The following is a 26773-nucleotide window of genomic DNA, read 5'->3' on the forward strand; positions in this document are numbered from 1 at the left end:
GATTTTGGCTACATTTTAAAATACTGTTTTATATCCATCCCATACGAACTTTAAAATATCTTGAGATATAGGGACAAGCTATATTTGTAGACCAAATGCGACCCATTCTGTCAACAAACAACCGTCTTCTCATCATTTATTATAAGAGACATGGGTCTAAAAACTAGAAACTAGGTACAGTTGACTTCATAGGAAGGAAAGACAAGCAAATTGGGAATGGGATGAGAATGTGATGAATTGAAAATGAAAGTTTGCATTCCTTAAACGTTATTTTAGTTCAGTGCGAGATTCTTTTATACGCATTTGAAGTTGTTGATTGTGGAGCGCTGCCTAACAAGGAATGTTTATTGAAAATTTGATAGAATAATGCTTACTTATTTATTTGTAATATCCATGAAAGTTGGGGTATTTTATTGTTTTTGGGGTCGAAGAACTCATTTCCCCTATTTATTTTGGTGCTTACAGAAACCCTTTGTTATATAAATGTACCACAGTCGAAACCGGATAAGAAAAACAGTAAAGTTTGTTGGAAATACCTGTGCTTTTCAGTTAAGCGTATTTCGGATAAGTGAAATTCATTTGTAAGCAAATTTTTATACCCACCATTCCGTTTGCAATACAAAGGAATATCTATTTCCGACCCTATAAAGTAGATATGGTCCTGATCGTCGTAAATCTATCTGTTGAAATCACGCTAGTTTTTAAAAATAGAGATGTTGAGCTGAAACTTTGCACAGATTCTTTTCTGTTTTGCCCATAGGAAGGTTGAGTTCAAGGTAGGCCAGATCTGACTTTATCTAGATGTAGACCGATCACCCGATTCAAGTTCTTGGGCCAATAAAATTCGCATTTGTTAAACTATTTTGGGTGAAATTTCACACGCACAGTGAGCTGTATGAGGTTCTTCGCTGTTAAATATAGCCTAGATCGGTTTATATTTCGATATAGCTGCCATATATGCCGATCTACCGAATTACGGTCCTGGCCCCATAAAATACGCATTTATTATCCAATTTTGCTGAAATTTGGCACAATGAGTTGTGTTAGGTTCCTTTTGACGGTCGTAGCAAGTATGGTTCACATGGAGTTATATTTGGCCAATCGAAGTTCTTGGGCCCATAAAAGGCGCATCTATTGACAGATTTTGCTGAAATTTAGCGCAGTGAGCAGTGTAAGGCTCTTCGATATCGGTGCCCTATATGGCCTAGATCGGTGTATATGCATTTGGATATATATACCGATCTCCCTATTTAAGATCTAGGAGCAATAAAATGAGCATTTATTACCCGATTTCCCTGATTTTTCGTACAATGACTTTGATTAGACCCCTACACATCGAACTTTATTTGGATATAGCTACCATATCGACCATTCTCACGTTATGTGGTTTAGTACATTGAATTGTGTTAGACCTCTCAACATTCCTTGTGAGTTTGGTCCAGATCGGACCATATATCGATATAGTTGCTAAGGTTTCATAAATGATATATTTCTTACCGGACTTGATGTAAAATATTTCATATGTATATCCGCGGTGGTGGTTTGGCAAAGTTCGGCCCGGCCGAATTCTATGAGTTTTTACATGTTTTCACTGTACTACTAATAAATGAAAAAACATGAAAATTTAAACTGCTCAGTAGCACTCTTAAAATGTCATTTTTCAGCCAGATGAAAAGATTTGTCAGTTCTTTTCAAGTTCCAGACAGTTTTCTAAAGAATTAAAAAAATGAACATTGTGGTTAAACAATTTTTTGTTAAGCTATACTTCACTAAAACTAGTTCAATTGCATTCAATAACGTCCAAAATGAATTGTTCTTTCCATCAGATTTCACTTAAGGAGAGAAACACTGAAGCGTATAACAGTTCCCGGCACGGGATAGATGTGAGCATCACACAGACTTCAACATTGAGGTCCGATCTGTGGTGTTCATGAGGCTTAGCTGCGAGCTGCCGGGCGCGTCCACAGGTTGCGGATAGTGAAATACTCCATACGGAGTAGCTGCAAGAACAGTCGCGGACAATCAGCAATATCGAGAGGAGAGTCTCAGTGTGTGGCCGGGCGGCACCGGCTCTTTCACAAATAATGAGTGCCTATGATGCTCGATATGACACGGTGGGTTATTGGCGCCTTTAAATAACCAATGACCACCCTGTACTAGCGGCGATCGGTCCTTTGGACTGGAATCAACTTGCTCATCTACAGGAGCTTGACGAGGATCGCCCCCTCCACATGAAAATGTGGCTACAGCAACAGTTATGCGGCTCGGCTCGGGATAGCTGTGAGCACCACACAGGCTGGAACTTTGAGGTCCGTTCTGTGTGGTGTTCTCGCTGTCACGAAAAAGTTAGCTGCGAGCTACCGGGCGCGTCCATAGATTGCGGAGTAGCTGCAACGACAGTCGCGGACAATCAGCGGTATCGGGCGGAGAGTCTCAGTGAGAGGCCGGGCGGCGGCACTGGCTCTTGCATAAATACTGAGTGCCTATCAGAGATTTGCAACGAGTATGATTTTGTAGACTTGATCATCTTTGTGAAAAACGAGTAAAATCAATTATGTGCACAAGTCAAACCAGTCTATTCAACTCGCAACGAAAATGTTGTGAATCAAAAACGAATTGATTGAAGCACTAGGTTCCAATCGAACAACACACATACTTGTTTTGGTTAGAGGCCTGTGAATGATTCTCGATATGATTTTTCTGTTTGTTGCATTTGATTTGTTCAAAGCGCAAATGAAATGAAGTCTGATTGTAATCAAGCCATATAAATTGCCCTTCACTTCAATGAATTAACATGGATTTAGAAAACAAAAAAACTCTTAATTTCATTTGCTTTTTTGGCTTCATTCTAACATTAGAAATTTAATTTCATTAAATTAGCTAGATTTTAATTTTCCGTTGATTTCATGCCTAATACCAGACCAATTATCTTATGGCCTTTTTGATAATGGAACGTCACGCCTAAAATATTTCGCTTAACATAACTGTGCGTCCACATGTCGATGGTCGCTGATGCACTACCTGGACCGTCAGATTTAATAATGTCGGCCAAAAGGCTCCACACAAAACTCTGACCTTTGCGTTGTCCAGACGGTGTGTAAGTTCCACTTTCAACATTTTCAGCCATTTCAAACAAAGAAATCAGAAAAACCAATAAGTATTGTTTTAAGGGCACGTGTACCGAGTTCCATGAATGTACGTAGAAAGAACAATCAAATGTTCCGAACAAACTCGAATGGAAACAAAAAGTTCGTTCAATTCAAGATATCTTGTTCGACGATCATCCCTTGTTACTGAATGAAACGAGCGAGTACGAACATTCATGTTTGATTACCGATGAAGTGATTCCAACTGAATGTTCGGTACGTGCAAATATGAAAGCAATCACTTTCCGTTCATCCATCCAAACAAAAGCATCAACATAAATCGAGTGTGCTTGAAAATTTTCCTACTCGCTGCAGGTCTCTGGTGCCTATGGTGCTCGCTATGACAATGCGAGTTATTGGCGCCCTTAAATAACCAATGGCCAACCTGTTATCGCGGCGATCGGTCCTTTGGACCGGAACGAGCCTGCTCACCTAGAGGAGATTGACGAGGTTACCCATTTCCACATGAAGCTGTGGCTACAACAACAACAGTTATGCAGTTTCAAAAGTATATCTCAGTATATCATACATATATGGATCTGGTTCTAGATCCACTTAATCCCTATCACTGTCAATTTACATATTTGGGTCTAAAGCTCCATAGTTAGTACACTGTGGATCTCTGTAAATTTCTGATTATTGTTCTTCGGCAGTAATCTGCGTATCGGTTGTTGTTTTCAACCACCAGTAAATAATTGTACCCTTTTATATACTGTTAATATGCGCGTTGTGTAAATTTTGTTGCTTTATTATAGTTTTTGCCAGCTTTAGGGGAAAATAACAAACATGAATTCCCTGACCCTAAAAACATTAAGACAACCAGAAATTTTCACGGTAATAAACATTCAAAACAATAATTTTCCAGCATACCAAAATCAAAAACTTCAAATGCATTAAAAAAAACTCGTACTGAACTAAAAAAAAACTCTCGAGGTTTTGCTTGAATAATATGTATCAGCTTCCATTTGCAATTTTTGTGTCATCTCAATCATTTTGTATAACACAGTTGAACTGAAGTAAAATAGTGTACGTATAGAAAGAGATTAAATCTTTGAAGAAAAAACAAACTATTTCTCAGAAAATGCATGCATAAGGTACTCTTTATTACCCATAATATTTCTCAAACTTAAATGGGTTCCCTTTGTCATTTAGTACTGCCTATTTATAAGTAAATTCTTAATTTTTACAATTTCCCAAGTTTGATTAAATTGTTTCAACAATTGAAAATTTATGTAATTATAGATCATAACTATGCACATATACAGTGGGAAGCAAAATCGGTTGGATGTTTCACTTTTTGCATTTCTTTCGAATATTAAAAATCAAAAATAGTTCACAATCAATTAATTTTATTTAATTTTAGGTCAAGTGGTCCTTTAATTGTCACGTTTGAAACAAGTTACTGAGCATTTCAAAAACTGAAAGAAAAGTCTCCACAAAAAATAGCCAACAATATTGCACTCAGTTTTGCACTTTAAGAATAATTTTAGAAAATTTGTTTAGTTTTGGTACTTTATTTATGAACCATTATTTGTAGAGATAAGTAAGCATGTTTCGACATATCTTTCATCTGAAATTCTGTCTATTATCCATTTTGAAAGGATCATTCGCTATTTTCTAGGAGATTTTTGTTGAAAAAAGGATCCGAACTTTGCAAGTCCTTTCTCGAAACCATAAAAATTGTGGTTTTGAATGACACGTTATCTTTGTAGCTTAAGTTTGTATTAGATGAAATGGGATTTTACTGACCAGAGACATGTAATAGCAGCCAATGTTGGAGCCTGAAAGTCTTTTAAATATTGTTTGAAGCCCCATTTATCATTGACTTTTTGAAGCTATCAAATAGACTAAAAGTAGTACGAATAAAGCGACCAAATAACACAATATATGTAGCCTTATAATGTTTTGTCAAAGGTTTGTAAGAAGGAAACCATTAAAAGAAAAATCTAGACTTGGGATCATTTATGTTTTAGAATATAGTCCCAAACCACTGTAGGAACTCGAATAGCTCGAATAGCGGGTAATAGATAAAATTTCAGCGTTAGAATTAATTAATTTATTACAAAATAACTCTGAAAAGATACGTCAATACATGCTTTCCTATCTCTAAAAACAATGGTTCATAAATAAAGTACCAAAACTAAACAAATTTTCTAAAATTATTCTAAAAGTGCAAAACTGAGTGCATGTGCCAATTTTGTTTACTATTTTTTGTGGGAACTTTTCTTTCGCTTTTGAAATTTTCAGTAATTATTTTCAAAACGTGATAATTAAAAGAGCATTCGACTAAAAAATGTAATTGATTTTGTAAAATGTTTGATTTTTAACATTCGAAAGAAATGCAAAAAGTGAAATATCCACTCGGTTTTGCTTTCCACTGTAAGAACAATGTACTAGACGAAATTAGAATGCGTTTCGCCAACAAAACTATAGGGAAGTACGTTTCCTCCAGCATGCTAAATGATGATTTGTTTATTGAAAATGTACACATCTGTCCACTGAAGGATACGTCTTATTAAAGTGCGGTCCACAGATTTCTAAATATTTCAAAAGAGTGCTGACATATACAGGAATATTAATAAAAACAGCAATAAAATAGTTATGAACATTAATATGTTTGTTCATTCATAGTGCAAATATACCACCATAGAAAAAATGATCGAAGAACGTTTTGCAAGTCAAATGTAGAAAGAAAGAGGAAATTAGAAGGTTAATGAGTGCAATAATTTACCATCCATATTTTTGGAGGGGAACAAGCAAACGCCCATTAGGAACAATAGACTGCCAACCACAAACACAGCTATCATTATAACCGTAAACGCATCAAAACCGCCGATCATAAATGGCTGCGGTGCTGGTGGTTCTGGTGGCGGAATGGGACAAGATGCCTCACAATCTGTACAGGAACAAGCTGGTGTCTTATCCTGCAATTGAAATACGAAAATTGTTCAAATGTCAATGAGAGCACAAAATAGATAATAAGCTGTGTACATTTTTAGAAAACTTACATTTAGTGGACTACTACAAGGAACTGTGCGAGGATCCAATGGACGGTAACCATCAATGATGGACGAACTGTTCTGATGCTGCACGTATGTTATTTGGAAAGGTACGTAGAGATTACTGGAATCGCCCATGTATGTAAACCATTTGGTAGCGCTGCACCGCGAAGCGGTATGATCGCCACAAACAATATCCATAGCAAGTTGTCCTGTTGAGGGTACAGACACCTGTAAAGAATATATTTACATGCACGCTTTAAAAACTGGTCTATATTTTTCTGGTAATAGAACATCTAAATAAAAATTAACGGAACATAAATTTCATCTATTCTCCCTGCTATGTCGAAGGTTTTGGAGCATCTTCTTAAGAAGCAAATTCTTAAGGCACATTCTTCACAGATTTGTCAAGATCAATATGCCTTCCGCAGGGGCTTCAATAGGACATTGGTGCTTTTAAGGCTGACTGATGTAGCCAAAGAGGAAATTAATGAGAACAAGTTATGCTCTCTGCTTTCAATCGACCTTTCAAAAGCTTTTAACTCTAATGACCATTGTGTTTTGATATCCAAATTAAGGAGCCAAGTCAATTTTTCAAAAACACCATCCAAGTTTATTTTTTCTTATCCGAGAGGAAGAACTCAGTTTGTAGTGGCCAATGGTTTAACGCCATCCATGCTTTCTTACTTCCCCAACGATCTGTTCTCGGTCCACTTTTGTTAATGTAGTAGCCACATTTTCATATGGAGGAGGCGATCCTCGTCAAGCTCCTGTGTGAGCAAGCCCCTTCTGGTGCAATGGACCGATCGCCGCGGGAACAAGTTGGCCATTGGTTATTTAAAGGTGCCAATAACTCGCCTTCTCAGTATTTGTGCAAGAGCCGGTGTCGCCCTGCCTCTCACTGAGATTCTCCGCTCGATACCGCTGATTGTCCGCGACTGCCTTAGCAGCTATGGAGCCGTATGGAGCATTCCACTATCCGCAAGCTTCTCGTGACAGCAATGAACACCACACAGATCGGACCTCAGTGCTCCAGCCTGATGATGACGCTGATTATGTTTTTCTTCTGTTTGGTGGTTATCGTTGTTCATCGGGTTTACTGGAATTTAGTATTAACGATTCTCTTGCATTGGACTTCTGTTAATCACCTTACAGTTAATACATCCAGGACCAAAACTATTATGTTTGGATCTAATGATCATAACATCTTTGATTTGAATATTGTGATGAACGGTATTCAAATTGAATTTGTTCATCAATTTAAATGTCTTGGCATTGTCCTCGATTCGAGACATACATTTAAACTTCACATTGATTTGGTTTCTTGCAGGGTGTGGCGTTCATTGAGAAGAATTTATGCTTCCAAAATCTACTTGTCTACTTCTGTGGGGAAATGCCTTGCTCATACCATTTTGCTGTCCCAAGTAATGTATGGTCTTGAGGTTTTTTCCGGGACTAACTTAATTCATATAGCGTCGATTAGACTGATCGTGCGCTTTGTTTCTAATGTTAATATAAACAAAGCGACCTATTACTGTTCGAATTATGAACAGCAGTTCATAGGTTGTCCATTTGATGATTTCCTTAAATTCCGTTTACTTCTTATGTTCCATAAAACCAGCAAATTTATTAGGAATTCTATTTATATGAAGTCGTTGGTAGTTAGAGTTGCTCGTTGATACTTTTACTCAGGTAGCTTGCCTTGTACTACAGTTATTTGGCCGTATGACTTTCTTTAATAAATAAATAATGCTGGTAAAATTGCTTTGTCTATGGAAGTGATTACGATGGCACAATTAAATACTGAGGATGGAGATACCACAAAATACATTTCTAATCGGATACGCATTGATATAACATTGGATAAACATTGACGCTCTTTTCACACCAAAAATGACGGACGAAGTGCAACGGAAACTACAGCAGGCGATGTAAAATAAAGAGCTACTCCTGCTCACGCATCGCCACTGAGATAAACATACGGCTCGAGGAATTAATGATATCAACTAGAAGGCACGTGAAATGCCTCGAAGTACGACTCGACATGAAGCTAATTAACGTGCGACAGCCCGAAAGCAGTATACGGGAACGGCAAAGCACAGTGGCGAAAAAATTGCAAATAAGTCCACAACTTTTATCTGTCGATCTGAGCGGTAAAATATGTTTTAGAAATTTGTAGAGGAGGACATAGAATTTCAGGCAAATGGCGTTGTTGGTCTATATCTTTAATACAGGGTCAGATGCTGGGCGTCAAAATTGGCCACTTTTCACTGAACCGATTTGCATGAATTAGGACTCTGAAGAAAGAAGTTGGCGATATCAAAACCAGTAAGGAAAGGCAAAAGTCGGGCAGTGCCGATTTTATAATACCCTACACCTACCCTATTAGTATGACTTAGACCTCTGAAGAATGAACTTGGCGATATCAAAACCAGCAAGGAAAGGCAAAAGTCGGGCAGTGCCGACTTTATAATACCCTACACCTACCCTGTTAGTACAAAGTGGGAGCTATATCTTATTCTGAACCAATTTTGATGGACCTCGGCGGATGTTTTCAGATACCACATCCATATCAAATTTCAAGCACATATGTTGAAACTGCAATAATTATGGTTTACAAATGAAAACATTATTGCAAATTACCCAAAATCTGACGAACATATATGTGGGTGCTAGATCTTAATCTTGTGGTAGGCATCGAGGAAAGCATTGTGAATAATTTTGGCAATATTAGTCAATAAATGCGCTTGCTCTAGGTGTCAGCTATATCTAAATCTGAACCGATTTCCATGAAATTCACCAGTAACGTCGAGAGTCAAGATAAAATCCTTCCTACCAAATCGGTTAATAAATGACCATTTAATGTATATGGGAGCTATACCCAAATCTGAACAGTTTTTTTCAATATCAATAGGCTTTGTCTCTAGGCTGAAAAACATGACTGTACCAAATTTGAAGACGATTGGATGAAAATTGCGACATGTAGTTTGTAGACAAATTAACATTGACAAACGGACATAGCTTAATCGAATCAGAAAGTGATTCTGAGTCGATCGGTGTACTTATTAATGGGTCTATCCTTCTGGATGTTACAAACAAATACACTAAGTTACAATACCCTGTATCACAGTAGTGGTGTAGGGTATAAAAACAAGCACAATGTACTATCATCATTTTGCCTTTATTTTTCTGCGTTTCCTTATAACTTCGTCGATTTTTAAGCTATGTACTGGAAATTTTACATAAATTGCCAGTATATTTATCACAAAATAAAAACCGAATCATGTCAATTGCTTTGGCGGTTTAAAAACGGCATCGTTTTCAGTAGTTTGAAATTTTTTCCAAAAAAGATACTCTTATTTCCTTCAAGCTTTCGTAAGCTTTGGCCATCAAAGCATTGTAATTTGTTTCTATTTTCATAAAGCGGAGGTACTTATGACAGTGTTGTCTCATTCCAAAATCAAACCACCCAGTTATCTTAAGACGAACATGACCAATTTTACAACTAAATTTAAAAATTTTTAAACTGTCAAGGCGCAATCATAAACTCCAAATTATATGCGACTCTTTCTGGAGTCAATACGACTGGAGACTGTGTACAATGCAATAATTAGGTATATTCATGAACTAAGACAGTAGAAAGTCCGGTACCTTTCTCGAGGAGCCTCTTTGATATGAAGTATGAAGACTTTCTTAATATAAAAAACCTCGCACTTCTTAAACTAATATATATATATATATATATATAAATCAATTTGTGTTTGTTTGCAGGTTTATTGTTTGTTTGTGTGTTCCTTATAGACTCAGAAACGGCTGAACCGATTTTCTTGGACTCTCCCCTTTACCCTAATTTTCAGAAACGCCAGATCACCGAGATTTAAGTGCGATTTAAGCGAAACTTGTGTGCTCTCATATAGTACCCCAAAAATAAAAATTTGGTATCCAATATATGGGCAATATGGGACTCAAATGAAAGGTATTTGCGAGTAGAATACGAATCTAATATACAAATGTGGGACCACGTTTCTGGGGGTCCACCCCTCCCCAAACAGGAATTATTTACTGACCATGGGAACATGGGGCTTAAATAAAAGGTATTTGAGTGTAGAATTTAAATCTGATATCCAAATATGGGACCAAGTGTTTGGGGGCCACCTCTCCCCAAAAACATCGTCCAAAGGCGACAAATTTACGACTATAGCAATATGGGGCTCAAATGAAAGGTTTTCGGGAGTAAAGCACGTGTCTAATATTAATATACACCCCCCAAGCCGGTCATGTTTGCGAACTATGGAAATATGGGGCTCAAATTAAAGGTATTTGGGAGTAGACCACGTATCGGATATCAACATTAGGGACCAAATGTCTAGGGAACGTCCCTCCACCATAGCAACCCCCAAATAGGACGTATTTGATCACCAAGACAATTTGGGTCTTAAAGAAAGTGGAACTAAATATTTATAGTTTTTAGGGCAAATACCCTAACCGTACATATTTGCTGACTTTTGCAATAAGGAGTTTAGATGAGATTAGAAAACGAATTTGATATCCAATTTTGAGACCAATGGCAATATGGGGTTCAAATAAATGATATATAGATATATGAGAATAGAGCACGTTGCTGATATATTTTCAGGGCTTAGTGTTTGGTGGACCACCCCACTCCCCAAAACAACCCTATATCGGGCATATTTACCGATCATGTCAATGTGGAGCTTAAATGAAAGGTATTTGGCGGTAGAGCAAGAATTGATACCCACTTTCGGGACCAATTTTCTGGCGGTCTACCCCTTTCCCAAAATACCCCACAAACAGCAATTTTTTACTGACCATCGCAAATAAAGGTATTTGATAGTCGTATACGAATTTGATATCCAAATGTAGGACCATGTATTTAGGTCATCACCCCTTTCCCAAAACACTCCCCAAAGGCTAAACATTTTTCGACTATGCCAATATGTGGCTCTAATGAAAGGTATTTGAGATTAGAAAACAAATTTAATAACCTATTTTGGGGCCATGTGTTTGGGGGACGCCTCATCGTGTAAACTCCCGTAAACCAATGCCAATATGGGGCTTAAATAAATGGTATTTGAAAGAAGAGCACGATTCTGATATTTTTTCAGGGCCAAGTGTCTGTCGCCCCCGAAAACACCCCTAAATCAGATATCATGAGAATATCGCGCTGAAATAAAGTATTTTAAGAATGGTGTACACCTTACATCCAAACTTAAATTCGTAGACCAATAAACATCATATGGGATTCAGATAAAGGCACTTATATTGTTAAACTGTTAGTCAAGCGATATAATATTGGGTTGCCCAAAAAGTAATTGCGGATTTTTCATATAGTCGGCGTTGACAAATTTTTTCACAGCTTGTGACTCTGTAATTGCATTCTTTCTTCTGTCAGTTATCAGCTGTTACTTTTAGCTTGCTTTAGAAAAAAAGTGTAAAAAAAGTATATTTGATTAAAGTTCATTCTAAGTTTTATTAAAAATGCATTTACTTTCTTTTAAAAAATCCGCAATTACTTTTTGGGCAATCCAATACTTTCGTAGCATGGTATTTCACTAAAAGCTCTTTAATTGTCGAAAAAAAATATTGCAAGGAAAATATTGTTCCATATAAAGTAAAAGAAGGCGCAGCGGAGCGGGCCCGGTTCAGCTAGTATAATATATAATAAGATGTCCAGAATATCTATATCGAAAGTTTTAATTTGGACAAACAAACAGATAATTGTTGATCACCCAACCTCGGTATCGCGGTATTAATTTCTGAATGACATATCTTCGTAAATGCAATCTACTTACGGAACTTACTGCCCCCACCGATACAATCCACAGGCAACGCAAAACACTTTAAAAAGTCTCTGATAAACTATTTTCAAGAAAATAAATAAATAAATTTTAGATTCTATATATTCCTTTTTAAGAACTCTTAAATATTAAATTTTTTTTATTATTTTTTTTTTTGTATTCTATTTTGTGCAAATATTTTACTTCTTTTTTATTATAACTTGTAACTTCAATCCCATGGCACGTACGTAGCGAACTGAACCGATGAAGTCCTCCATCGGCAAGGGCTGCCGCCTCAGTGTATAACACACTTAAGACTTGAAATGTTCCCTACAATTTAAGGTATGTCTAGTCATATCCTAGCTATGAGGTTTTGGCTGCCAATATACTGAAAAAGTAAATTTTCAAGTAGTGCTATCCACTGTTAAAAACCAAGTACTATCTCACATTTTATTGAACGCATGTTAAAAGGACTTTTAATCTGTATCATTCATTTCTTCCACAAAACACAGAAAGAATTATGAAAGAAATATTCTATTCTATCCGGCAAGACAAAAGTCCATTTTTGAAAGAAGTCGAATTTTCCAAGTCGTCTCCATTACGCATGAAAAACAATCGCCAATTTCCATACCTTTCTATGGTTGTATAAAACATTTATAATCTCCGATTCTATCTACTTCATATTCCATCTAGACTTCACTAAAATAGGTGTAAAAATCTCTTATTTGAAATGTACCCATACAAGGCAGCTTCATCAAAATATTGATCGATTCGTCCATGGGTTGAAATATGCCCAGAAAATGTCGATTGCCAAATTTTAAAAGAATTAAAGTAAACATGTAGGTTCCAGAGCAAAAATACCAAAATCCAAATTTTTAAAGATAAAAAGTTGTGGACTTATTTCAAATTTTTTCGCCATTTGGCCCACGTTGCGACGGCGACGGCTTAATTGGTATGATTAATGACAAATATCGGAGAACGCTTACCAAGCAAGCGAAAGCTTATCATTGAAATAGTATTCTTGTATATGGAAACAAGGTATCGGGTAAAAATCTGCAGGTCAGGTGCAGCGCTAAGGCACTGCGAGGATAGGTTGATAGCTCGCCGTGACACGTTTTGCCGAGGAGATACTCACGATGAAGAAAAGAGACTAAAATCAACCTTTAACCGACTGCTACATAAGGAGATCGCATGGACTCTGGGATATTGGGAAGTTTGGCGCAAGTGCTACATAGGGATCCACCTTTAGTAATGCGAGAACGATGCTGATATCATTTACATATCCCGAGAGTGATAAAGTGGGTTATTTTTTGCCGATAGAAACGAAGCCCGGCATTCATTGAGAGGCGACGGCCATCGTTAAAAAAAAGAAAATAAAACAAGTGGACATGATTTCATAAACTGCGCCCAAATCTGCGACTACCAAAATATAAATTCCAAAACATTTTAATCTTGTAAGATACTGCCAATTTGGTAATAACAAAATCTGAAGAAATTCGAACAATACGTAATTCTTTTTGGAAAATCGTACAATAATTCACCACCTCCCAAATACGATATGATTGCGTTTCGATGTGTCCTGCCTGGCAATTTATTTTCTTCTCATCTCAAGATCTCCTTTGGGTGTTCCATTCACTTGGTCATTTAACTGAATCAAAAACACTAAGATATGAGAACAGAGAATTTTAACGTACTATGAATGAACAAAGATGGTGTGAATGGCGAATTAAAGAAATTTGGCTAGTTTTTAAGTGATTTTTAAAAAGGGTTGCATATAAGACTATATAAGAGAGGCTTAGCTGCGAGCTATACAGGTTGTATACAGAATGCTCCACACGGAGTAGCTGCAACAGCAGTCGCGAACAATCAGCGGTATCGAGCGGAGAGTCTCAGTGAGAGGCCGGGCGGCACCAGCTCTTGCACAAACACTGATTGCCTATGATACTCCACATGAAAATGTGACAACAACAACCTACATTAATAAGAAGTATCTGTGCAAAATTTCGTGCAATAGCTCTATGCGTTCGACCGTTATCGTAATTTCCACAGTCGGCAAACACGAGGAAGGACGGACGGACAGGGCTAAGTCGACTTGGAATGTCAAGACGATCAAGAATGTATATACGTTAAGGGGTCGCAGAGTTATTATGGGGTTATTGCTTGTGTCGGTCAAAGGCTTTTATTTCCATAAAATTTTAGGCAAAAAATTGATAAATTACGCAAATACGTTCTGCTTAATTGATGCCACTAATATCTCCTCTCATGAAGAAACATTAAAGGTGTTCATTTCAAAACTGGCATTGTTTTCAATACAACCAAAGAATCTTTCTCTCGTTTGTGTACGTGTGCAAGTAAAATGAGAGAAAGAGAAACTCAAACAAAGAGAACGTGCAAAAAAAATGCGGTAGTTTGCTGTGAATGTAAACACAGAACTATCATCTTAATACCATCAAACTGATCGCGTGAGACCACCTTCATTAATCCACCGTGTTTTTCTGCAAGCTTTATTAAAATCGATCGAAAATCCGATTTTGAAGGAAGAGATGTCCGGTAGAACTTGCAACCATCTATTGCCGTCTATGGCTATAATTTGCATAATGTCTTTATAAGCCTAAAATGTTTTTCTAATTTATTGGAGATAAAATAAGAAAAGGTGCTAGAACTAGAAATCAAATATACGAAGAGATTTCCACGTTATTGCAGTTGTAAACTTTTTTCTTTATTTGCCCACTAATTTTTACTCGGTAGATGAAATAAATAAATAATTGGTGTCAAATGGCCTAGCGACAACCGTGAGTGTAATATAAAACTTGTCCTCATAGATAAAAGTCTGCCGACTAATTATATTATTTTAACACATTTCCTTACTTAAGGTGGGAAATGAGTTCTTTTCATTGTCATCTTTTCATTAAAACATTTTTTTGGAAGAAAATCAATAAATCATACAGTAAATTAGAAAAAAAATTAAGAAATATTTCATTGTGTCCAACTCTATGGTAGAATCAAAGATGCTTGCTATTGACTGCTAGATTTCGATCCTAACTCAATATCGATTGCCTTAAATACTGTATTGTGAATAATGAAATTCCAAGGAAAAAACAAAATGATTTTATTTAAAATAATTATTTTAAAACGTATATTAATCTGGGTCATTTGGTATTTAAAGAAAATATCATTAACCCATTAAATACGAATGCGTTGAAAAATATATATATAAGGTCATGTTTTTGGGGGAAATTGGCTTGTCAAAAATCAGCCATTTTTTTACATTCAAGAACATTCAACAACAATTTTTCTAAAAATTCTTAGGACTGAATCCTAAGAATAAATCTAGAATCCATTTTAAAGTCTTTTGCATTTGATGGTTTCTATATTAACAAAAAAAAAATTATGGCGATAAGCCAGTATATGCTATTTAATCTAATTGAATCCACCTTTCTTCGCTAAATGGATACAATATATTAACATGATTTTTAATATAATAAATTTTTATTTTTCAAAAATGTTTACACATTTTTTTTTAATTTTCTTTAAAAAAAATTTTCCTTATAGAAATGTAAAAAAATAATACAAAAATAATAATAATAAATAAAAATATTTTAAAATATTTTCTTTAAAAATATTTATTAAAAATTGTCTATAGGAAAAATGTTAGGAAAGTTTGCGATTGTGAGCTTGTTTCTTGAAGAAAGTCATTGGGGAATGCTGTAATCGCATTTTGCCCCTGAACTTCAATTCTGAATGATTTTCTCAAACATTTTTGAGGCTTCAAAAATTTAAAATTTTCAAAGGCTAACTAACCCATTGCTCGTAAAAAAAATAAAAATAAATAATTTTCACTAAAATATAGTCTTTAGAAAACTCATTAAAATGAGATCTTTAGAAAAATTGTTATTGAAATTTTGTCTGTAGTAAAAATTTAAATAAAATTTTGTCTAACAGAAAAAATTTAAATGAAATTTTGACTTGAAATTTGGCCAAACTAGATTACTTCTTTAGGCAGGATTTAAAGAGCAATAATGACCAATTGAAAGCAGCGTTCAGAAATGGTAAAAGTCGGATTAAAGAAACAGGTGGCTGGAGAGACTACATGAAGTTTCTCTTGCACCTCACTCGTGGCTTCCGTCACTTCATCGAGAGGAGTGAATTCCCTTTTGTAAAGTTTAACCAGGTCCCAAACATCTCCAATGCACGCTAGAACTCTCATGCCATTTAAGCTCTTCTTGCGTTTATTCTGATGCCTGAAACTCGGAACAGGTTACGTAAAATCTGTTCATTAATCATCATCAGATTTCCATCATCTTACTCATGGAACATTGAGAAGCTTAGCTGCGAGATACCGGGGGCGTCCACAGGCTGCGAATAGGGGAATGCTCCATACGGAGTAGCTGCATTTGCAGTCGGGGGCAATCAGCGGAATCGAGCGGAGAGTCTCAGTCTCAGAGGCCTGGCGGCAGCTGCTCTTACACAAATACCGAGTGAGAGGCCGGGCGGCACCTGTTTTTACCGAGTGCCACACTGTTTCCGCGACGATCGGTCCTTGCGCACCTACAGGAGCTTGACGAGGATCGCCAACTCCACATGAAAATGTGGCTACAACAACAACCACCATTGGAATTTAGATCCAAACTTTGTAAGTGCTTTCTCTCAATATTAAAGTTGTGTTTTGTATGTGCTTGGTGATTTAAGTTTGCATTAGATAAAATGTGATTTCACCGACCAGAGACACGTTTTTACGCAAATGTTAGAGGATGAAAGTCTTTAAAAAATTGTTAAAAGCCATTTCCGGGGTTCAGCGCGACTCTTTCAAGCGATGTGATGCGACTTTATACTATGGATAATCACATGTTGTTTCGCTGCAAGATATTTGCCACCAAATCTTCAGCCACATTGTTCACTATTGTTCTCCCGTGGACCACCTCCATCAGGAGACAAAGATCCTACTCGTGCGAAGATAGAAAGGCTGTTATCACAGAGAATTATCATCTTGTGGATAGGTATTCACCGCTCAGAGGCCTTAACGTAGATCTAAACGATCTAGAGCGTGAGGTCCAGCGCTACAAGAGAGAACCTGTAGATCAAGCGGGCCTAGACAACATTCATGCAGACACGGTAGCAGATGCGGTGAATGGTTACCTGGTGAATGTGGTCCTCGAAGAACGATCGAAACCCATTGCACCTGAAGAAATTGACCTCCCCGGCAAATCAGAGTTGTTCTGGCTCAAATACGATCCGGCAGATGCAACCGCCTTAATTCCAACAGAGTAAAGATTGTTGTTGTTGTTGTTGCAGCAGTTTGTTGTGTTCTATCTATTGAGCAAGGAGTGATGCCAACGTGCTGAATGCAGGATGTATGTCCCGATTGTGACCAGGAATCACACGTCACCTGTTTAATTGCCCACCCAGACCCACTCGTCTCAGACCCAGATCCCTCTGGACGCACCCTACCCTAGTCGCAGAGTTCCTGGATCTGGATACTCAACAGAATCAAGCAGACGAAAGGTAGAACACAACACAATGCTACAACAACAACAACATGTTTAATATTCTTACAGTTTGTTTTATGGGTATGTTTGGATATTGACGATATATTTTGTTAAGAATATTTCATCCGATTAGACTCAAAATTAAAAAAAATATATATATATATATATATATATATATATATATATATATATGAATATAGGGACCAAACAACGCAATATATGTAGCATTTTAATGTTTTGTTAAAAGTTTATAATGTCATGGGACCGTTTGTGCTGTTTAATATGAACCCCTGCGATTCTAGGAAGTCGAATAATTAAAAATTTTGGCATAACAAGTATCTGGTAAGTAAAATAACATTTTCCTAACGTAAACTTAAATAACAATGCTAACATGTTTATTCTATTCATAATTTTATTGTTAAAATAAAGGAATTAGAAACTTTGGATCATATTTCCGACAACGAACGAATGGCGAACAGGCAACATTTTGAATCAATTTGTGCGTGAGGGTTTTTTTCGAATCATCTTATGTGTAAGATTTTATTTAATCTTAAATTAAAACTCATCCAAATAATATACAGGGAAACTAGGGTGTACAAAAGTCATCACCCTAATGTGCACTGCAGCTATCGGGCCTTGTTATATGATGTTGTGAGTGTGTGGACGGCACTTCAAAAAAAAAAAAAACTGTAGATCAATACTCATATGGATGCATAGTATGGCTAGCCAGTGAATCATAGCCACAATGAGGGCAGCACCATAGGATAATAGACATTGTATTGCGGCCACTATCGAAAAATTATTCTAATTTTTTGCGTTGAATTATTCCAAACGAAATTTTAAAAATCCCTATACGACACAATTGATTTTTTTTATTACAGTTTTCCAGATTGTTGATCTGAATTTTGTATGTGGAAATCACAATCTCATCCTTATAGGTTTTTTTAGACTTACCTGTGAGCAGGACTTATAGGTACTATTGGTGTAGTTTGCCGTTATATGTAAATCAATATTGTTGACGTATAATTTGCCTATTGGAGTAAAGCAAAACAAAACGTAGAGAGTTTAAAATTCAATGATATGATTGATTTTGTAATCTGCATTGATTTAAACTCACCATCGGCACTGGATTCCGTTTCAACTACATGCATAAATTCCGATTGCCTGGGTGAGCATGTAAATTCACACAAATGCCGCACCAAATTTGACATGCACGATGGACAACGGTCTAAAAAATTTGCAGCTAACTTGATATTCTTATTCAGAATTTCCACCTTAAAAAAATGTTAAGCGCATTTAGAAATTCAAATTTGGAGGATGTCTTCGTTTACTACCTGTTTACTATCACAGCAAAAGTCAGTTGCGTCATTCTCCAGCAGGTGACCGCAACGTTCCTTTAGAAACTGCCTACCCTCCTCTGAAATTGGTTTAGCCGTTCCATTGTATGAACAGTACTGGCTACGTTCAAAATTGTCTACGTTGCAAACTCCATACCAAATGCAGTCCTGTAAAGGAAACGAATGAAAAATTTGAAATTAATATCAATTTATTTATATATATATATATAATATAATATCAAAACTTTTAAAGAACGTCTCTTTTGACTTCAAGAGATTAAGTTTTAGGCAATCCCTATGTTTCTGTCAATAGTCTCTGTCTTCTTGTGCATCAAGAAGTCGAATTCTCCCTTTGTAGGTTAAAATTATAATTCTAAAATGGGCCAAATGGCTTCGATTGTATGCCGGAACAAAAATATATCTAATCATCTGTCTATATAGATATTAATTAGTAGTAAACAGTCGATATGGTAAATGCGGAATTTTACCGGCATTGAATCACCGCAAAAATGAAAAATAGTGGACTAATAGCCTGTTTGTCTATCTCGAAACGAATTCTTCGCTTAACTCAAGACTTTGTTTAAACTGCAATTCGAGCAAAAAGTATAAAGAGATTCATCAAATGTATGTATAAAGAGATTCATCAAATTCTAAAGAGCAAATAACTCATCCAAAATAAATACTAAAATCCGTCAATATAGACGAATATAGATCGGAACAAATAAAAGCGTGCTAAGTTCGACAAACAGGCTACAAATCTACGACTTGAAATGTCAAGGCGATCAAGTTGGGTTTCGAATCAATATTTCGGTATGTTACAAACGGAATGGCAAAATAAGTATGCCACTATCCTATGGTGTATGGTAGGTTAGCTTCCTAAACTTTGTGCTTTGTCTCCTTAAAAAAAACTCTCCTCGGAGCGTGGACGACTAAAGTCGTGTTAAGTTATTACTCATTGTAAATAGTTTATTATTTCATTTAAATCGACTGAATTACTTTTAAGTTCTCTAACACTAAGCATCCACTAAAAATGGTATTTTAATATTAAACGTGTGTGTAGTCGTATTATTGAATAACGACCACATGATAGGTGTCCGGAGACCATTACAATGCGGAGGCTGAACCTAATTGCTACTCACCAGGTATCCCCACATATATTAGTTTCTCAATAACACGGATGCAACCCAAATTCATTTAAACACCCAAAAAATATTATGTTCCCATATGATGAGTTTCAAAATGTTTATTGAAATTAACACATAATTTTTTTTTCTGGACCGCCCTTAATTCAGAACTTAGGCACTTTGAAATATTATTTAAAAACTTAAAACTTGTCGTTTTGGTTAAAAAGGGAAAATATAAATGTCAAGTAATGCTTAACGTGTCTTCTACAACCGAGCAGACAGAGAAAACGGAGAAAGTTGGAAACCACAACTTTGAGATAGTTAGCAACTTTATCTACCTCGGCACCACCGTAACCGAAACGAATGACACCAGTTTTGAGATAACGCGAAGAATAATTCTGGCCAACAGATGCTACTTTGGATTAAGTAAGCAGTTTAGAAACAATGCCTCCTCTCCACAGACAAAGATTACACAGTGCAAGACAATGATACCACCCGTGTTGTTATATGGTTCTGAGGCATGGGTACTTGTGAAAGCAGATGAGTCACTGCTTGGAGTTTTTGAGGGAAAGATCCTTCGTAAAATATATGGACCAGTCTGCCAATAGCATAGTTATACGCATCAAAATACAACGGCTGCGTTGGCCAGGTCATGTTGTCAGAATGGATGAAGAAGCTCCAGCAAAGAAGTCTTTTGAAGGCAAACACAATGGTACACGCAAACCGGGACGATCAAAAGACCAATGGAAAGATCAAGTGGTGGGAGACCCCTCGAAACTTGGTCTCAGGGATTTTAGAATGAGCGCAGAACAGGCGAGGGAACGCTATTCTACGTTCGGCTAGTGGAACAAATGTTCTGTCATAGCCAATAAAAGTAGGCAAGCTTAGTAATGCTTTACTGGCTAATGGCGATTACTAGCTTAGGTGTATGTCCATAGAGGTATGGGGCGGATTTATATCCGCACCCTCTTTTCAACCTAACGTCACAAATGTCGCCAACACTAGGAGGAGATGACCGCCGCTGAAAATTTTTTCTGATGTTCTCGCCAGGATTCAAACCCAGATGTTCAGTCATGGGCGGACATGCAACCTCTACGCTGCGATTGCCTTCAACCGTAGCTGTACATCATGAAAAACGAGTTTTCGCCGTAGCAGTAAAAAGTTTAGAAATTAAAGCTACCTTTGCCTACAAATATTACTTTATTAATGTGCACGTATTTTGACGCTAAATTGTTGCGTGTTTACAATCGCATGTCATCAACAATTGACCTGTTTTTAAAAAACGTATTCCACCTACAGAAATTATTGATTCTGATTATAAACAAATTTAAATGTTCTTTGAATTGCTGAGTTAACTGTCCTTGGCACACAAAAAGTATGCATCAATCATACAAATAAGAAAATCTCTACAAAACATGACTCACATATCCCGCTATCGTTTATTGATTTCCTTTAAGTTCCGCACAAAATCCTAGCAAACCTTCTACCATAGACAAAAGAAACACAAATCCAAGTCAAGAACAAAAATATGTGTAGACTACAATATAAAACCTGAAATGTAATAAAATAACACAGGAGTTTTCCGTTTAATGTTGGCTCTGTGATGATATTTGCGCACTCATATGAACGACTTAGAATTTGAATTCCCCCCATCTGTTGAAGCTATTTTGAACTATTTCTTATATACATATCATTGGGCTGGTACTATATTCGTTTTACACAGGTGAAAACACATGATTTTCACGGTTACTTTTTTCAAACACTACAAAAATCTCAATGATAACGTAGTACTTTTAAAAACATTTTTTCAAAAGTAATGAGGGAATGAATGAAATCGGCAAGTTTTTTTGCATCAAAATATCTTATCCAAAAAAGTAGTCATGAAAAAATTTCGATTACAACGAATATAGTACCACCCTTTAGTCTATAAAAAAAAACCAAAGTCTTCTGTCGCATGTCGCCAATGTTTTTATGCTTATTTAATACATCTGCATACAAACGGCCGAGAAGTGGACTTTTCTCACATTTATTAAAGCTTTTATAACTCTTCTTAGGAGTCAAGATGGAAGATTATGGTCTCCTGTCTGGCCGTTTTTCATTCATTGCTCCCTTATTGGTACAGATCTGACCCGATTTTCAACTCAAAAACACAAGTGGATATTTTACTAAGGGGTCCCGTTTTTCATTATTAGCGCATAAGCGAACTAGCTAAATAAAATTAACTTATGCAAATGGAAATTTGTCCATGACCATTGCCCATTAAGGGACATGGGCAAACTTCAATTTTATGTCCGATTCAAGTTTAAGCTCAGTGAAGGGTGTTCAGCTTCATTGGGGGATGGCCTATGACATAGGCACTCAGTATTTACGACCGGCCTCTCACTAAGACTCTCCGCTCGAAAGCGCTGATTGTCCGCGACTGCCATTGCAGCAACTCCATATGGAGCATTCCACTATCCGCAGCCTGTGGGCGCGCCCGGTAGCTCGCAGTTAAGCTTCCCGTGACAGCAATGAACACCACACAGATTGAAGCTCAATGCACCAGCCTATGTGGTACTCACAGCTATCCAGTGCCGGGATTAGTACTTGGTCTTCACACTTAGTGGTTGTTAGCTGTCTACAACCTCTATGTATGGTGAATATGTAATACAAAGCTGCGGTAAATGAATGACAATTATTTTATGAAAAAAATTTTGTAAAATATTTTATTTTTTATTAAAGTACTTGGTGCCAGGCAAAAGTTTTTGCACGGAATGCGTATTATAACGAAATTTTTCTGAACCAATTTCGACTAAATCTTGTAAAATGAAAATGATGTGAAGATGGGTTATAATCCATCGGTAACAAAAGTTTGTGAGCAGAAAAAAATAAAAGTCGGTTTCAATCACGAAATTAATTAATCCAATTAATTTTTTTATTGAAACTGCTTCATTCACAAAAATGATAATATCAACCACAGTTTTTGAGAAAGGAAATTGAACATTTTTTCAATTAAGAAAATTGCATTTTTAACTATTTTTTTAATTGATCCAAGTAAAAAATGATTAAAATGTTCGAAGTATCCAATTAATTTATTAATTGGAAGATTTAAAAATTTAAATGAAAGTATTAAAAATATGCAAATGTTATATTAATTTTTTTTGCGAAAAGCGCGCTGTATATGCGAAAACCATGGTCCATGGTCACTCCTTAGAAACAAAAGACCTCCGTGGGGTTTTTCCAAACATGAAATGGAAAATATTGTTTCCCGAATTATAAAGAAAGTGTAGCGAGGCAGTAACTTTATAAATTACATTTATTGCGAAAGTAAACCCAACAGAAAAACATTTATCTGTAGTATGTTTTAAATAGATCGATGCTAAAGAAATCGTTATGTCATTTATAAACATATTTTGATAATTAATAAAATTAGATTGCGTCTAGAACTTTAAAAAGGTAGTCGAAAAACTGTTTGTGGGGCAGTATTTATCGAAATTTTGAGCGGCAAGACTTTTTCAAAAACGGACTTCATAACAGTGCTATTGGCTCTAAACAAGTTTCAGATTCCATTCAAAAATGATTGCAAGAACTTTGTTTTTGTCACTCGATTCGTTCACCAATTCAATGGAAACAGCTGTGTTCCCTCTATAAAATCAGCTGCTTTTAATGAATTGGCGAACGAAAAAAGTTAGTGATCTTGGTCGTTACTGTTTGATTAAAGTTTAAATTTCCAATCACATTATACAGATACATTTTTTTAATATTCAATTAATAAATGATTGAATCAATTAATTTTTTAATTGAAAATTGCCTAAATTTCAATCACGATCGTAATTGAAAAAAAGTTTAGATTCAATTAAAAAAATTATTGAATCAAATAATTTTTTAATTGAAAATTGGATAAATTTCAGGTCACTTTTTCAATTTTTTAATTGAAAATATTTTTATTTTCAATTAAATTTTTAATTGAAAAAATTTTCGTTTTATTTTTTTTCTGTGTACGAAGTGTGGATAGTGTTGTATATCGAAAAATTTCATAAAATTTTGTCTACGATTGGACCTTTCGAACTTGAGTCGAGGTAATATTAACATGAAGATATTTTTAAAAAGTATATGGCAAAGTTCAATTTATTAGCGCAAAGGTTAGAATGGCCGGCTATGATGCTGAAGGCCTGTGTGCGAATCCTGGCTTATCCCCTCCTAATGCTGCCGACATTTGTGGGGTACTATGCCATGTTAAAACTTCTCCCCAAAGAGGAATCGCACTACGGCACGCCGCACAGTAGGACGGCGAAAAAAGTTAGTGGAAATAAGTCTGCCATTTGTGAACAGATGATGATATGTTCACGAAATTGTATATGATTATAATGTGTTATTTGAGGGTCACACACTGCCACTCACTTGAATAGCATGTACTCAAAAATATTCTAATCTTAATTATTTCTTTTCAAACTGCAATAGGTCGAATAATATAAAGTTATTGACCAATTCAGAATATACTTGGCAAAAATTGTTGGAAATCATAGCACAACTCAGAAAGTCAAATCTGATCCAAATTGCATTGGAATTGCGCCCTCTAGTCAACAAGTCAAATTGGGTGACCAAGCACTTTTGGTAATTTTTTTTGATACTTTTTAAACATCGAAAGTACCATGGTCCCCCGCGAGTCATTTGGTGCTTTTTCGACAAAAACCATTTGCTATTATTCGTATGGAAATGCAAATTTACTCATGAACACTCCATTAAGGAACAGGGACAAACTTCTCACATATCAATGAGTACTGTCCAATTCAAATTTAAACTCATTTTTATAGCCGAGTCCGAACGGCGTGCAGCAGTGCGACACCTCTTTGTGGAGAAATTTTTATTCGTATACAAAAGCCTAATAAAGGAGAGTTTAAATTTGATTATTGGCATTAGCATTTCTTATCCCATAATTGCAAACTAGTCCATGCAGATACCATTAATGAACAGCGGGGAAACTGCACTCTGCAGCAAGCTGTTCTAATTCAACAATAAAAATAAGGTCCCTCACAGCACACATTGATATGATAGAAGTTTCCCCGCTGTTCATTAATGGTATCTGCATGGACTTGTTTGCAATTATGGGATAACCACCACTTTAGTAGAGAAGTTTACACGGACGATTATCTAATGTAAATACCTCACAAGTGTCGTCAGCACTAGGAGGGCATAACCACAGCTGATGTTTTAGTCGGGGTTTGAAACCCAGGCGTTGAAAGTCAAAGGCGGATATCCTAGCCTCTGGGCTACGTTAGCCCCAGAATAACCTATTTGCATTACACTAAAAGAAGGAGTACCTTATTTTATAGTAAAAAATGTACCCAAATAAATAATGGCTCCAAATTAGAGAGTTGGTTTAGACCTCTGTGGCTCTGGGCTACGGTGGCGCCAGCATAACCTATTTGCATTACACTGAAAAAAGGAGTATCTTATTTTTAAGTAAAAAAAGTTCCCAAATAAATACTGGCTCCAAATTAGAGAGTTGGTTTGGACCTCTGTGAGTCATATCAAGCGCATATTTATCGAAATCGAATAAACAAGACTTTCGTAGACGCAAAAAGCAAAATTAAGAAATTGATCGATATAGCCGCCTTTATTGCAATGTAAGCCTATGTAAAACATGCGTAGGAGGGGCTGCTATAACTCATAGCTCAAGATATAATCTGAGTTCAGACTCGGCTGCAACAAGGAGGCAGCTTATCAATAAGTAAAAAATTTGATCAGATTTCCCTCATAGACATGAGAGAAGTATCCCCCGTGTTATTTTACGGAATTTTCGTGACCAATGTACACCTACGTTAAACACGGGCAGACTGACCCGCACTCAGATTTTGTTGATGTATTCCACATTGTTATATCTTTGAATTATTTGTCTTAAGTAACAGCCGAAAAGAACAAAAATATGGTACCTTTTGGCTCAAAAAAGAACTTTTTAAATTTTTTTAATACCATTTCACCAACCTCATCTATCATCGCTGGCTTGATCTAAACATGAACGGATTCCAACAATTTACAATTCCAACTGACCTGTCAATGAAAATATTTCTACAATATTTCGAGCGGCTTGTTTTGCTCGTTCCAAAGTTAGTGTCGTTTCGGCAGACAGTATGATGGACTTAAAATAACATGACAATTAAAAATACTATAATTCGTTCTAGGATCTTAGACTACAATTTCGAGGTGTTAACACCTTACTGCGGAGGGCATAAATAAGTTTTCAATAAATCTCTTTACTACGCATATAGTCCGAAAGCAACCATTGTGTGCGAATTCACTTATTGTCAAAAAAATTGGTTATATAAAAATTCCTTTTTAGGCCAATTCACAATATAACCCACTAATTTCGTACAACGCAACGTGTGGACTATAAGCAAATTATACTGTATTAAAGTACATCATTATTTTTTAAAACTTGCCTAATTTCAAATACAACAAAAGCAAACCAAAGTCATAAATTCAAGTAAAATATTTGCGTCATTTGAATAGCACATCCTAATTTAAATTAGTTAAGACATTAAAGTTGAAGTCAAATATTACTATTGTATTATAGTGTTCTAAATTGAGAGCGAAGTTTTTTCAATACATTCCGTACATACCTAATATCCTTTATTCTGTTTAAGGATCCATTGCGTTATTCTGTTTGATATAAAACCTTGTATTACAATTAGAACATCGAATTTTATGCTGAACCAGGATGTTTTTTCCCCAAAGAGTTTTTTTTTAAAGAAGTCTGTTTTTCCCGACTTGAAAAATTTACGTGCCAACAGTCCCTATACTCTTCCTATATTATTAAAGTCCGAAAAATATTTGGTCACTTGGTGTTAAATCCAAAATTTGACTACTGATGCCATATGCAAAGAACATTTTCGTGCTGAAATTT

At 36.1% G+C, this 26773-nt stretch overlaps 1 protein-coding gene across 4 annotated transcripts in view; it reads right to left on the reverse strand.

Moving 5' to 3' along the window:
* LOC106083284 (NPC intracellular cholesterol transporter 1) overlaps window positions 1-26773 on the reverse strand; it is a 110009-nt gene that overhangs the window by 42346 nt on the left and 40890 nt on the right. For all 4 annotated transcript variants that reach the window (XM_013246199.2, XM_013246198.2, XM_013246200.2 and 1 more), the window contains 5 exons: window positions 18764-18934; window positions 18547-18703; window positions 18384-18460; window positions 6155-6376; window positions 5878-6070 (listed from right to left, as the gene is read on the reverse strand). In XM_013246199.2, coding sequence (XP_013101653.2) covers window positions 5878-6070; window positions 6155-6376; window positions 18384-18460; window positions 18547-18703; window positions 18764-18934 — 820 coding nt within the window. The remainder of the gene's footprint in view (window positions 1-5877; window positions 6071-6154; window positions 6377-18383; window positions 18461-18546; window positions 18704-18763; window positions 18935-26773) is intronic.

The sequence above is a fragment of the Stomoxys calcitrans genome, chromosome 3 (assembly GCF_963082655.1).
Source record: "Stomoxys calcitrans chromosome 3, idStoCalc2.1, whole genome shotgun sequence".
Classification (NCBI taxonomy): domain Eukaryota; kingdom Metazoa; phylum Arthropoda; class Insecta; order Diptera; family Muscidae; genus Stomoxys; species Stomoxys calcitrans.